At 54.3% G+C, this 14,836-nt stretch overlaps 1 protein-coding gene across 2 annotated transcripts; it reads right to left on the bottom strand.

Annotated features, from left to right (window-relative positions):
* Window positions 1-9,050: 9,050 nt before the first annotated feature.
* On the bottom strand, window positions 9,051-13,710 carry LOC138377047 (zinc finger and SCAN domain-containing protein 2). Of its 2 annotated transcripts, XR_011231766.1 has the most exons (3): window positions 13,274-13,710; window positions 10,733-11,634; window positions 9,051-9,095 (listed from the first exon to the last, which is right to left on the bottom strand). XR_011231766.1 is itself a non-coding variant. In XM_069461701.1 (2 exons), exon 2 carries the CDS (start codon window positions 11,604-11,606, stop codon window positions 10,995-10,997), a length of 612 nt encoding a protein of 203 aa, XP_069317802.1. In that variant the 5' UTR covers window positions 11,607-11,634; window positions 13,274-13,710; the 3' UTR covers window positions 10,732-10,994. The 2 variants fall into 2 exon arrangements, 1 of the variants encoding a protein (XP_069317802.1); XM_069461701.1 differs by lacking the exon at window positions 9,051-9,095 and having other exon boundaries at window positions 10,732-11,634.
* Between the last annotated feature and the right edge of the window lie 1,126 nt (window positions 13,711-14,836).

The raw sequence follows: 14,836 nt of genomic DNA, 5'->3' as shown, positions 1-14,836 counted from the left end.
TGAATAGGCTCCAATAATGGCCAAGAAAAGAGAGCAAATATTTCTTTAGCACCTGAAGTGTGCCCAGTGCTGCTCTAGGCAGTGGGTAGACAGGGTCCTGCTGCCCTTGGCACTCACATTTGAAGGAGGAAGATGTTGAACAAGCAAACACATAAATAAACAGGCAATGTTCACGACCAGTGCCAAGACGGAAATAAAACTGGGTGCCTCGAAAGAGAACATGGGTGGTTATTTAGAGAGGGTGTTTAGACAAGGCCTCCTGAAAAGATAACAGCTGTGCTGATGATGCCTAAGTGACAAGAGCGAGCTCTGGGAGGAGCTGGGAGCAGAATATTCCAGAATATTCCATGCAGAGGGAACAAGGCAAAGGTGCCACCCGTGACAAAATGTGAGTTTTTAAAGGGTAAAGAAGAGCTGGAAAGATAGGGTGTGATGAGGAAGGGGAGAAATGCATTGGAGCAGCCGACAGAGGTCACGTTTGCCTCTGGTTATAGCCACGGGAAAGGAGGTTTGTTTGGTTTTTGTTTTGTTTTGTTTGTTTTGAGTTCTGTTTTTTAATTAAAGTGAATTGAATTTTAGCAACTGCTTTTCTGCACCTACTGAGATAATCATATTTTTTTCTTCATTAATCTGTTTAATAGGAACATTTCTTTAATAGAGTTTCTCATGTTAAACCACCCTTGTATTGTGGGATAAAACCTTGGTCATGATATACTTTTAAACATATTTCTGTATTTAGTTTGCTAATATTTTATTTTGGATTTTTGTAATTATGTTCCTAAGTGAGATTGGCCTAAAATTTTCCTTCATTGTACTGTCGTTCTCTGGTTTTGTTTTCAAGGTTTTACTAATTCATCTCATTAAACGAGTTTGGGAGTGTTTCCCCACCAGCTGGAACTGTTCCCACATGAAGGCTTATCTCTTCACTGAGGCTGATAAACCTCCCCGATAAAACTATCTGGGCCTCCTGTCTTAATTAATTTGGAGGAATTAAGGTTATATTTTTGATTCCTGATTCCAGTACTCCAATGCTTATGGGTATATTCAGATTGTTTTAAGTTTCTTTCAGTAATTTATATTTTTCTAGAAAATTATCAATTTCTTATAAATGTAAAATTGTGATCAATTGTCCACAGTATTTTGTTATGATTTTTCAAAGTCGCTATTGTATCCATGGTTATAATCTTTTCATTTCTAACACTGTTTATATGTATCTTTTTTTTTTAATTTGCAGAGGTTTGTCTGTTTTATTTGTCTTTTCAAAGAACCAGTTTTGGTTTTACTGAGTCTCACTAATATTATCTTTTTTCTATTCCATTAATTTTTATCTTTATAATTATTTTTCTCCTTCTTTGTGTATATTCTGTTCTTTTTCTAACTTCTTAAGTTGAACTCTTGACGTTTTGATTTTTAAAATTTCTTCTTTTCTAATGAATACATTTAAAACTAAAAATTTCCTCTAGTTACTATTTTAGTTGCATCTCACAAGTTTTGAAATGTAGTGTTTTCATATTCATTCATAAATATTTGCTAATTTCTTCTTTGATCCGAGTTATTAAGTATGCTGCTGTCTTTTTTAAGATGGGCGTCTCACTATGTTGCCCAGGCTGGCCTCAAACTCCTGGGCTCAAGGGATCCTCCCACCTCAGCCTCCCAAGTGGCTTAGACTATAGGCCTGTGCCACCATGCCCACTAATAAGGGTGTTTTTAAATCCCTCAACGTATAGAAGCTTTTATTCACTATCTTGTTTTTGTATAGAAGCTTTATTTACCATTAGAAGTTGTTAGTGACTTCTAATTTTACTGCACTGTGTTCACAGGATGTGATCTATCAGTGATATTTGGTGTTTGTTGAGGGTGGCCTTATTGCCTAAAATGGGACTGCCCTGTTAACTGGCTTTGTTTCCTGATCATGCTCCAGTGATGGCCAATTTGTAAGGAAGAAGTGACTGCAAATATACACCAAACGGGAGGAGGCAATAACGAACTGAAAGAAGCTCCAAAAGTGGCCTTCTTGTTGTTCCAAGTCCAGCACTACGCCCAGAGCACAAATCCAGTCAAAATCAACCTTTACGCAACCAGACCACACGCTGTTCCCGGGGAGCCTCCCAGCATGGGACACTGTGGGTCCCGGATCTGCACGATCACACCCTCGCCCTTGAGGATGTGTGCATGTGAAAGGGACCAGAAAATGGTGCACAGATGCAAGTTGTCACTGACTGGACATCAAGCCATAAACACACGAAAAATTACATCTTAAGAAGACAGCAGAAAAGAGAGCGCAAGGCGTGTGGGAGAATCTGCCGATGAGGGCTCTGCACAGGAAAGGCCCAGAAGCCGGAACTGCCTGTCTGTGTACGCCCCTCTGAGAACGGGGGCTCTGCCTGCCCTGGAAAACCAGTTCCCGGGATTTATGCCCCAGGCCTCTGTCACTCTGCCTGTAGCCACGGGCCCAGGACATGTGCCCCAGCCCAGGGAAGCCATCCCGAGGCTTCCGGGCAGCACAGACAGAGCCAGGAGAAAGGACTTTGCCCAAGAGATGCCCTAAGCAGGACAGTGGGCAGTCACAGCAAAATCTGCCTTGGGGAGTCTGTGTCCCAGACCAGGACAGGTGCGCGCAGAGAGCGGAGTGCGGAGGCGGCTGCGGGAGAAAAGTAATACCTGTCCTCACCCACCGCAAGGCTCCTGGCTGAGATCCTACAACAAAAGACAGATCAACAAGAGAAAAGCACACAAATGTATTTAAATTTTAGGTGACACAGGAGCCTTCAGAAATGAAGACCCAAAGAAATCGGGGAAACTGTTTTTATGGACAGTCGTGCAAAAATGTGATTAGAGGACAAAAGAGTACGATCAAACACTAATAAACTGGGGGGAAGTTAGCAAAGCCTGTTTGTTCCAATTTTTCTTGAAGTCTCTGTGTGACATTCCTTTCGCCCAGGTACAGGGAATACCTTTCTGGAATGAGGGTCTTACGATCTACTTTAGAGGAAAGTCGGAGAATTCTTTGATGGCCTGCTTCAGGGGAGACAGGCAAAGGGAAGGTGAAGGTGATTTTCCTGCTTCTGCTGTTTTCTCAAATGCCAAGATGCCATATTTTAGCACGTCCCAAATCCCATCAAAGCCAAGAACAGTGGCAGGAAAGAGAACCATCCATGTCTCGCGTCCACCACGAGGCCACAGATAGCACGAGACGGGAAGCGGGAGCAGCAGTGACCAGTGCATCCTGTTTGCCGGCCTCAAATCCGTTTCTTTTTATGCTCAAATGAAGACTGTGCCTTCCCCAATCCCCAGAACTGTGTCTAGTTGATCCTTCCCCCAGGAGCCCACACACCCACCCTGCAATTTCTGGGAGAGCTCCCATGCAGTGGAAGCTGCTGTCCCCTCTGTCCTGTGCCTCCCCCGCCGCTCAGAACTCCTCATGCTCCATCATGTCACCCTCTCCAGAAGCTTCTCCTACCCTGCTCACGGACACGGTTTCCACCGCTATGATAAACCACGGTTCTCTTGGACCCCCATGCTTTAAACCCAGCCTCAGGGGCCCCTACTGGGCCCTAGCAAGTCCCCCCATGCCAGGGCAAGTCTCAGCTCAGGCCCTCAGCAGGGAGAGAATTTCAGGTCCTTCCCACGTCCCAGAGACCCCTATGCCCAGATGCTCTGACCTACAGCAGCCTTTTGACGATGATTGTTATGCAACAGAACAGCTAATATGCTGGTCTGAAGCATCTGCATTTGAGAAGATTTCCAAGTCCAAGGCTAGTTCAAGAGTAGCAGTGGGTATTTGTTTTCTATTGGTTTAACTGAAAGGGTCTATTGACCTTCCAGAAACAAAAGAGGTCTGCTCCAAGGTGACTTTCTGAGCCTGACGCTAGAAACTGCTAGCAACTGCAGTTCTCCTGCTTAAAGAAAAGAATAATCCAGTTTCAGTTCTCCACACTCCGCTACAGAGCAGAGATGGCGGCGGCCGCAGGAATGGCCAAAGGCTGAGTCGCAGGAATGGTGGTGCGCTGTCCTGGGGTCTCTGCCGCCTGCTCTACCGCCCGGCAGCACAGCCGGACATGGGGGCTTCCTTGCGACACGGCCCATCACTAGCCTAAATGGGTCTCTGTCCCTCACCACCCAAAAAAGCCTCACTCGCGCACCAGGGAAGCACCGGAGAGAAACCATGGAGGCGAGCTCTACCCCATTCATTTCAGGTATCAGAGCCTGGGCTGATACCTGAGTGCTAGGGACCTTGGCCGAAGCCACGTGGTCAGATTAGACCCCAACCCTTGACCTGTGAATTAGATTCTTGCCCCTTGTTTCCAGTTGAGAGGGGCTTCAGAGCAGCTGATGAGGGGCTGCCACGCCAGCATTTAGATCCTCTGGTCTGGCCTCTCACAAAGGACGGTCACCTGCAGTCCATTAATCCACCGGCAATGCACTGAAGTCCCACAGGTGACCAGTATCACACAGAACTGCCAGAGAAAGGTGCTAGTCACCATCTCTTCTGTGTGCAAGACTCATTGAGTTTTTACTTTATTTTTCCCCCCCTTTAGAAACAGGGTCTTGCTCTGTCACCCAGGCTGAAGTGCAGTGGTGCCATCATAGCTCACTGCAGCCTCAAACCGCTGTCCCCTGAATAGCTGGGACTACGGCGTGAACCACCGTGCCTAGCTAATCTTTTATCATTATTATTATTATTTGGTAGAGACAAGGTCTTGCCATGTTTCCCAGGCTGATCTCGAAATCCTGGCCTCAAGCAACCTCCCACCTCGGCCTCCCAAAGCCCTGGGATCACAAGCGTGAGCCACCATACCTGGCCATTGAGCTTGTATTATTCAAAGACCTTGCCTTAGGTTGGGTATCCTAGAAGCAGAGGCTGAGATGAAGGTTCTTCTTTGGGGAGGATGAGAATTGTTGGGGAAGGGCTCTAGAGGGGGAGAGTGAAGCTCTGAGCACAGGGCGTGCTACAGAACCTCCCCCTGGTGTCGGCAGCCATTTGTCAGGTGGGGCTGAGCTGGGGTAGCGCCCAGGCAAGGCAGCTGAGAGCTGTTGGCAGCCAACTCTCAACAGCTGGAAAGGGGAGGGGCAGGACAGCAAGGGCCCCCATGGCAGACACCTGGGCATTATGAGGAGAGTGAGGCTGGGCTGTTCTGAAGGAGGCCACAGGAGGGTGGAGACAGGAACAGTTGGGGAGCACAGACAGAGGGGGAGAGCCCCTCGGGTGAGTCAGCTGCTTTTTTGCCCAGCACTGGCCCTTTTCTCAGCCTTTCCCCCGTGCTGTGTTCTATATTCCAGTAAGTTCCCAAAGCCAGGTAGGCAGGCCAGGTCAGCGGGGGTCCTGCTGATGTGTGCTCCAGTCCCAGGGGCAGGGGGTAACTATGGCTGGTATCTGGACTGCAGTGAAGACAGCAACCCCTGTCTCTAGACCCTTCAAGCTTTTCTAAGAGGAAACCATTTCATTCTCCTCCCTGTAGGCAATAGGGCCCATGGAATGCCCGAGTGGAAAGGCCCTCCTCCGAGAGAGGTGGGGAAGTCACAGCACGTAAAGACAACCTGGGGTCCTGATGAGATGCGGTTTCTGGTTGGAGTCTGGGGTGGGACCAGTGATCTTTCGTTAATACGAACTCCTGGGTGACACCAACGCTGCTGATCCAGGAAACTCCCGTCAGCAGCAAGGGCGTTGGTCTGCCACCTGGTATCCATCCACCTGTCGTCTTGTCTCTGCCCTTTCTCCCGGCACAGTCCCTTCCCCACTCTCAGACCATGGACTCCAGGTGGAGCGGAGCCCCTCCATGGTGGGCAAGTGACCAGACCATTCAGGACCCCGCCGTCTCCTGACCACTGCGATGGATCTAGTAACGGGCCAGTGGGAGTCGGCCTGCTGCTGTCTAGAACCGTAGAGAAAGGGACCAACCCTGGGAGCCGCCGCCAGCTTCCTCCTGCCGCGTGGGCTGTGGAGGGCAGAGCGAGGGCGGGGCTGGGCCCTCACACTCTTCAGTTACACGAGCCCATCATTTCCCTTTTTGGCCTTAGCCAATTTGAGTTGAACACACGAGCCCCGCCTGATTTGCTCCCCAACGTCCCCCAACCCCCAACAGAGCCAGGCTGCAAAGGCGCTGTCCCTGCACACAGAACCCTTGCGCCAACACAGGCCACAGATGCAGCCTCAAGTCAGAGTCACACAGGGCACAGGACCGAGGTGCTGGTCCAGCCCAGGCCCTCCCCCTAACAGGAGGGAGTCCCTTACCCAAATCTCACAGCCACCCGGTGGCAGCTTGACATACCGGTCATCCTGCTAGGGAAGATCACGGACTGGGGAGTGGGCTGCTGTCAGGTGCCACCATGGGAGGACAAGGATGACGGTGAAGCCTCACAAACCCTGAGCTTTTCACTAGTGTTGTTTCTGTGTATACTTATTTGAATCTCACAACTCTGGGAGGAAAGGGGACGGGTGATTTTTCCCCGTGTCACCCAGGAGAGAAGCGTGACCGGCCCTAGACCTCCTGTTGCGGTGGCACCAGCACTGTAGCCTGCTCTTTCGGCTCAAGCACTCTCAGGGCCTGCTGCGACTCGCCCCACAGCTTCAGGCAGGTCTGGCCTCACCAGGGGCTGGGCTAGCCAAAGCGGGGGCTACATTTTGATTCCAGGGGCCCCAACACCTGTCCCTCAAATCCATCTTTGGCCACCATGTTTCCTTGAAACCTAACTCCCCAACAGATGCTGGAGGCAGAGACAGAGGCCACCACCTGGCTCCCACCTAACCCACCAACCCTAAATAACCACTCCTCACACCAGCTGATGTCGAGAGAACATTTATTCCATTCGGTCAGTTCTGGCGGGTATCAGCGACCGACGCAAATACCCAGCCTGGACAAGCATGTATGTGCACGTGCACAGCCATGGGGGGTCCCCCCAGCTCCCACTGCCCCAAGTAGGGAGGGACCTGAGGCCTCTGATGCCCATTATTGACCCGGGGGAGCCAGCCCACCACCCAGTTAAATGCACCCAATAGTTAACTCACATCCCCTCTCCCCTTGCACACCTCCCAGGACCGGCCACCCCACAACCTCCGGCACTTGATCCATCAGTCAGTCGACAAGTGTTTCCTGAGAGTTATGAGCCCAGCCCTATGCTAGACTCTGTTGGGGTTCAAGAAGAAATGACACAGTCCCTTGCCCTCATGGAGCTCACAGTCTAGTTGGGGATCAAGACAAGACAGACAAACACACAGACACATACACACACAGAGGAAACTGGAGCGTAAGCGAAGACAGCACATAATACTCTAGGGGGAGGGGAAGATGGTGTGTTAACACACATACTGTGCTGAGAAGGAGGAACGTGGACTCGGTGGTTCGGGAAGCTGGGCCCTGGTAGACAAGGGCTTAGCGGGGTGGAGAGAAAGGGGGACATATCAGAGCAATACAGGGGACGGTACAGAAGTAGGAATGAGCACAGCACAGTCACAGGCAGGGAGGACACAAGCTGGACAGTTAGCAGAGAAGGTGTGTGTTGTAGAGGTTTTCTCTAGGTTGGCCAGGGTTCCCCAGAGTGGAAGCTCCTAGGCGTGCAGTGCCTTCTCTTTCTCCAATGCCCCTGAGCATTCTGTTATGGTGCCCGGGGCATGGCACAGGGTAGGTGGTCAGTAACGACCTATGGGCCAAACTGCATTGAAGATATGACAAGCAACACCCCAAGACAGGAATTCACAACCCTGACCAAAACCCTCCCAGCCCTGGCTGGTTTCGCCTCTTCTGACGGGCAGCTCACTGTGGGGCAGCAGGGTTCCAGGCCGACCTGCTCAGGTATGAGGACGGGAGGAGTCTCCGCCCAGCTGCCAGTCTGAGCCTGGGCTCCATTCTTACTGCCACAGGCGGGGAGAACACAGAAAGCCACTGCACTGGGCTCACCCCCTGCCCAGAGCAGCGGGCACCTGGAGTGAGACTCTCATCCTCTTCCTCCCCAGTGTTCCTGCATGATACCTGGCTGGGCGGAACACCTGGTCGGACAGGAGGCACCGCTGTCTGGGCTTGGCTGGTGGAAGCAGCATTTCTTCTCCCTGGGGCAGACTCAGACCAAACTCACCCGCCAGCACGCACAGCAGCCCAGCTCCCCTCAGGGCCTCACACAGAAATCAGAGCCCAGGGCAGGAGCAAAGGGCTCCTTTGTGAAAACCAGCAGCCAGTTAAAAACACAAAAACCGAAGAGCAAAGCCAGCACAGGAAACTCCATCGCATCTGGGGAAGGGAAATTAGGCTTCAGACCCTGATGCATCATTTGTCAGGTCTGGAAGAAGGGACTGACTAAAAGGGTCCCCTCCCCAGAATTCTTTGCTCCTGGACGAGGGAAGGAGGAGGCTTGGCCAGGGGAGGAGGAACATTACTAGTACAGCGGCCTCGACTTAGGGCTCCATGAGTGACAGACAAGGAAAGGGCAGCAGGGGAAGCCCCCAGGGCTGAGGTTCTCAGTCTGGAGTTAGGGGACAGGTTTCATCCAGGGAGTCCAGGGGCTCCTGAAATTGCTTGGGATTTTTGAGTCTGTGTGAGTATGTCTGTTTTCCTGGGGGGGGGGGGGGGAAGTCCATAACCATCAGATTTTCAAAGGGCTTCATGACCCCAAAGTGTTAAGAACCACTGCTCAGAAAGGAAAGAACCACTGCCTGCCGGTGCCATTCACATCTGGGGCAAAGTTTTGCCTTTAGAGCCAGGACTGCCGCTGACTTGCTGTGTTAGCTTGGACCAGTCACTTCATGTCTCTGAACTTCAGCCAAGTGGTGGGCAGGCGGGAGGAGAGAAGCCAGCTCTCCACACAGGCGTCGTCCCTGCCACCAAAGAGAGTTGAGACCCATGGCCAGGTAGCCACGATGAGGTCTTCCCAGCTGTGATTCCCACCAGGCCTGGTGAGTTCGTCCACAGGGCTCAGAATCTGCCTCCAAGTCCAAGCTCCGTCCTGTCACCTCCACAGGTCACTGCAGGGCACCTCCCAAGGCAGGTCTGCTTACGGGATGTGTCCTCATGCCAGGGTGTGGTGCCAGTCAAGCCCTGTGGAACCCCATTCCTGGTCTCTGTGCCCAGTACCTTCAGAGTCATAAGGTCCTGCCCACTCCGCATCTGTTCACAGAAACAAAGAGATCAGGGTCAGGTCAGGGGCCATGAGGTGGCCCTGCCCAGCCACCCCTCTGGGGCTTGGAGGGAGCAGTCAGCCACCCCACGCTGATCTGTCCAGGGCTTTCAGTGAGTCCTCTTAGCCCTTACCAAGCACTGCAAGGATTATGAGTCATATTACAGATGAGACACTGCGAGTTCAGGGCATTTTGGCAACCAGCTCCAGATGTCCCAGGTCCCTATTTAGCCTCTTAATCTCTGCCACAAAGCACCAGTCCACGTTGCAACAGCCACCTGGGGGTGGCAGGCACAGGGCAGTCAACCTGAGGAGCCATGCAGCACCAAGGAAGGGCAGAGGAGCAGAGGAAAGGGACTGCATGCAGAGCAGGGCTCTGGGAGTACAGGCCCTCTCGAAGCCCCAACTTCCTGACTCCTAAACCACATCCACACCACCCCTGTCACCTCTGCCAGGCTCCTATCACATGGCCCCTGAGCCTATTCCCAAATCCTCCCAGCTCCGTTTTCCATTTTCAGCAGTGGAGCTAAAGGGTCCTGGGATCCAGAATCCCAACAAAGCCCGGGCTTCAGCCCGTTATCCACAAAGCACTGTGATGGGGCAAGCCCAGGGAAGGCCATTTCTTCTTCCAAACCACTGAAGAAACTTATGTCTCCGAGTGCAGCCTGGAATCAGAGGTCCAGGGGGCAAGCTGTGGCTCTCCCCTTCTCACTGCATGCCCTTGGTCAAGCCTCTGAGCTGGGGGTCTCATGTTCTCTTGCCCAGATGATCCCGAGACCTTTGAGGCTCCTGCTCTCCCCTCTTCCATCTTTCCTCACGGTGCCTCTGCTCCTCCTTGTGAAGCACAGGTCTGAGGTCAGGTGCTCTTCTCATTAAAAATCTCAGATGTCCCCTCCCCCACCACAAAGTCCTCTGTGGGGCAAATTCCAGCCCCTACCATCTGACCCTTGCCTGGAAAACATCCTTCCACATGCATGCTCTTCCTAGTAGTTCTATTCGTCCCCACAACCTGGCTCAGAGCCATCCAGCTCCCCGGGGGATGTGGAGAAGCCAGTCACATTCCTTGCTCTTGCCCCAGAGCACCAGGTTGTTCCTGACCACGCCCACATCATCCTGAGTGGGCACCAGTCGCTCACGTCAAGTGCGAGTGCCACGAGGCAGGACCTGTAGCCCACATCTGTGTCACCTCTGGAGAGCCCGGTGCAACAGTCAGTGGCACCCAGGGGTGCCAACTGTGGACTGGTGACCTCACCCTCTCTTGTTGCAGCAATTACGATCCTCACAATGTCCCAGAGAGGAGTCCCTCATCTTTATTCCCAACTTACAGCTGAGCAAACTAAGACATGAAGCGAAATGACTTCTCAAGGGCACCAGATAGTGCGTGCAGGAGCCAGGAGGCCTTGGGGGCTGAGGCTGGGCCTGGGGATTGTGGAAAGGGGCCCTCTCCAAGTCGCTTTCAACTGTGACATTCTGGGAATAAAGATCTGGTAAGCACCTGGTCACAAAGAGGCCTACGACCCAGTATGCCCCACCAGCCCCACCAGCCCCAACTGACACCAAGAATCAACACCGCTCACCCATGCCCGCCACCCCCCAGGCCTGAGAGTGGCTCTGGCCAGACCCTCACCTGCTCTAGGCCGGATCAGCCCGAAGAGGAAAACCAGGGCAGGCGCCCAAAGCAGCTATGTGCAGCCACTCAGAGGGTCCCGACGGAAGAGCATAAAGGGGCAGCCTGAGCCTGGTGGTCCACAGCTTCAAGACCCCAAGCCAGGCCTCTCCTGCTCCCTGGATCCTATCTGGAGAGGGGGCTCCAGCCCAGGACCATCTCCAGGGGTTCAGGGCGCATCTGAGAGGCAGGAAGCAGCCGTCGGTGGCGGGCCCCGCGCGCATCATAGCACGCGGCCTAAATGTGCAGCCTGGCCTTCGGGCCCATGGCCGTGGCTGCGCTGGTGGGTCTTGAGCGAGCCCTCGCGTGCGAAGCTCTTGCCACAGCGCGGGCAGAAGTAGGGCCGCCTCTCCCCGAAGACGCCGGGGCGGCGCGGGTGCGGCGCGGGCATGCGCGCGTGGGTGCGCTGGTGGTTGAGCAGGAAGCGCGGCTCGCGGAAGCAGCGGCCGCACTGCGCGCACTGGTGCGGCTTCTCGCCGCTGTGGATGCGCTGGTGCGTGAGCAGGTTCTGCTTGAGGCTGAAGCAGCGGCCGCAGTCGGGGCAGGGGAAGGGGCGCTCCCCGGTGTGCGTGCGCTGGTGCACCTCGAGGTTGTGCTTGACGCTGAAGGCCTTGCCGCACTCGGGGCACACGAAGGCGGCCGCGCGACCCGCCCCGGCGTGCGCCTTCTGGTGCCGCACCAGGCTGGGCAGCTGCGAGAAGGTCTGGCCACACAGCGGGCAGCGGTGGGGCTGCTCCTCCGCAGGGTGGTGGATGACCAGGCCTCGCTCGTCCCCCAGACCCTCCTCCCCGTCTCCCGCAGGGGACCCGCCCCCGGAGGACGCCAGCTCCGTCATGGACAATTCCAGCTGCAATCAGCAGTCCCTGGAGAGGCAGAAGCGGAGAGAGGAATCAGGGGGCACCCGAGGGTCAGGCAGCCCCCAGTCTGGCCGGGGACACTCACCTCCCACAGTCTCCAGCATTCGCCCCTCTGTAGTTTTTTTCAGGTCAAAGTTCCCCTGCTGGAAGCTACTGTCCTTTCTCAGCTACCACTTAAGCAAACCCCGCCCTCCCTCCAGGCCCTTCTCAAGGGCCACCTCCTCCTAGAAGCCTTCCCTGACACCTTTAGCCCCGCCTTAAACCATGTGGCCCAACCCTGTGACCCTCACTCATCACATTGCATGAGGGTCTGTCATGCCACCTCTGTCCTCCTCCCCCCAGCACCCTAAGGACAGAGGTGGCATGATGGACCCTCCAGCACCAACACTGTGCCCGCCACACAAGACATTGAATAAATGCTGGTGGGTGATATTCAGGGATTCCTAGTATTTTGTTTCTTATCTCTTCCAACCAAATTCTGGAGGGGGGGGTACAGGGATAGGTAGTGAGGTGCACCCCAAACCTGGAGGGAAGGGTGGGATCACTGGTGGTTTAAAGATTTTTGCAAAGCTTAAAATAAGAAACAAAAACAAAATCCTGTAAACTTGAAAGTGACCTCAGTTAAACATTAAAGGTAGCAGCTCTTTGTTTATCAAAATGAGGCACGCGCCATGTGTTTAAAAGGTCTGCAAATCACTGAATCAGACTGTGAGCTCCCAGGGGCTGGTCTCCACTTGATTCCTCTTGGTTACCCCCACAGCAAAGCATGGCTCAAGGCTGAGCAACACGCTCAATGCTCAGCAAACATCCCCAGACCTGGCTCCCTTCATGCTGGTTCCTCTAAGGATCCTCTTCCCAGGGCACTATGTTCCTCATAAATTGTTTCCCATTGTCCTCACATTAGCCCTGAAAAGGGGCCAAGCAGGGTTACTAAGCCCCACTTTATAGATGGGGAAACTGAGGCTCAGGGAGGTCAACATACCTGCTCAAGGTCACACAGCAAGGTGAGCCAGAGCTAGGCCCTAAGTGTCCTGACTCTCTATTGAAAGCTCTTTTCAATGTACCAGCTGCTCAACAACTAAACACCCCTCAAACATACACACACACAAGACCACCACCATCCTGGCCACTGAAGAGCCATCCATTCCCAAAGGGCCACTTCTCCTGTAAGAGCACTGTCTACTGCCACCCACCACCCCCATATCTCCCAAAAAACATGGGCTCCTGCTCCTGCAGGGCCCTGAGGCCTGCCTCATCCATTCTCCCCACCCCCATCACCGAAGCTTGCTTGTTCTTTCCCTGGACCTCCCCCGAGGCCTTCGGGACACTTCCAGCCTCAGTCAATCTGTCTGCAGAGTGGGGTCTCAGAGATACGTCCTCTGTCTTCTCCTAGGCTTAGGCCAGTGTGGAACTGACACTCACCTTGGGGAAGGGGACAAGTACCACTTGCCACAGACTGCACCCACAAATCTTTCCCCAGACAGTTGCACTGTCCCCTTGGCCAATCTCAGCTGGAACTGTCAAGGGGCAGCCTCCCCACTCTGCCCAGCTGTAACCCTGACCGAAGCCCCGCCCGCATGCGGAGAGGGTCCAAAGCCCTGGCCCCCTCTCTTCCCCAAGTTCCTCCATCCCATGTCACACTCACAGCCCGGGCTGCGCCCCTTCTCCTCCGGTCTCCGGCGACGGCTCTTTCCTCTAGAGTCTGCGCTGCCCAACGCAAATACGGTAACCCTCGCGCACCTCTTCTCCCCCGCCCCCATAAAGACAGCAGGCCTTCTGCAACGTTGCTCTCGTCAAATAGCTGCATTAATCGAAAGAGCTGACCCCACCCCACCGACCTCACGCACAACCTTGCCAACTCCTGCGGCCGGAGCAACCCTGGAGAAATATGGTAAACTCTGCGTCGCAACCCCACCCCCACGAAAATACGTAGGCCTCCTCCCTGCTGCCGCAACCCACCCCGCCCGGCTGCAAGCCCCGGCTCCTCCCGGAGGGAATGAATGCAACCCACTCCCTGCGCCCGCAGCGCCCCCCGCGGAACCACTTAACCTTGGATAATACATAATTTAGTCGCGGCGCTCCCACTCCCAGAAAGGACCTGCGCGGCCCCCGGCAAATACGGTAGCGCGCCCGCAGTGACCCGCCCCCAAGGGTCCGACGCTGGCCTGGATAAATACGGTAACCTCCCGCCGAGGCCCCAGCCCCGCGCTCAGCGGGACTCACGTGGCGCCTCCTCTTGGGCTCTCAGTCTCCTCCGCAGCGCCGCAATCGCCAACGTCGCCGCAGCAGCACAGCAGCCCCGTGAGGCTGGGAGGTCTAACTCGCCAACACCCTGGCTGGCGGAAAAAGGAGGGCTGCGAGCGCTGCGCCCGCCTGGGCAGGAGAGGGAGCCGGCTCCGGGGCCAGAACGGCCCGCAGGGCGGGTCACCCCAAGTCTCTCGGTCCGCCGCCCCAGGCATTCCCCCGTTCAGGATTCCCTGAGGCCCGAATTCGGCCGTTAGAGCATCATCCCCATCTCCTTCATCCCAAGGCAGGAACAGCCCGGCCAGGCTGCCCCCAGCGACTAGAAAGCGGGCGCGGGAGGTACCACGCCCTTCCCCGAGTGAGAGAGGAGGGGGCCAGCGCAGGAGCCTGGCGGAGCTTCTGCGAGCGTGGGTTTCAGGGGTGGAGACATCAGTCAAAGGGCATCAGAATCAGAGAGCTGCCCTAGCGGACGGTTTCGCCAACGCCCACCCTGCTATGAGGCCTGGGTGGTATCAAGAGATGACTAGGAATGGAAGAAGAAATGAGGGCCCTACTGACCCCCCTCCTCACAATGGAGTCATATGCTCAAGCCCAAGAGACCCCGTAAAAGAGCTGCTTGCAACGCCCAGAGGCAGCCGCCGTGAGCGGGCAGGGCTAAATTAGTTTCCAGCTGCCATCTAATGATACCCCTTATCCGGGCATAACTTTGCTTTTTACAAAGCACTTTCCCATATATGATCTCATGGGAACCTTCCAATAATCACGTGCAGTCTAGGTCGTGTAGGTATTATTATCCCATTTTATAGATGGGAAAATAAAATAAAATTGAAACACAGAACGGCTTGGCCTGAGCCCCACAATGCTAAGTGACAGAGTTCAGATGGGAACACAAGCCCCATAACCCAGCTTGCATTCTGCACACCACCCTGGGATGGAGACCCTCAGACACAAATGGGGTGTGATG

Source organism: Eulemur rufifrons, chromosome 29, assembly GCF_041146395.1.
Source record: "Eulemur rufifrons isolate Redbay chromosome 29, OSU_ERuf_1, whole genome shotgun sequence".
NCBI classification, from domain to species: domain Eukaryota; kingdom Metazoa; phylum Chordata; class Mammalia; order Primates; family Lemuridae; genus Eulemur; species Eulemur rufifrons.
Note: the sequence above shows the minus strand (reverse complement) of the source record. Positions and strands in the feature narration are given on the sequence as shown.

Coding starts and splice junctions, on each gene's coding strand:
- LOC138377047 (XM_069461701.1), bottom strand. CDS start 11,606: ATGACGGAGCTGGCGTCCTCCGGGGGCGGGTCCCCTGCGGGAGACGGG.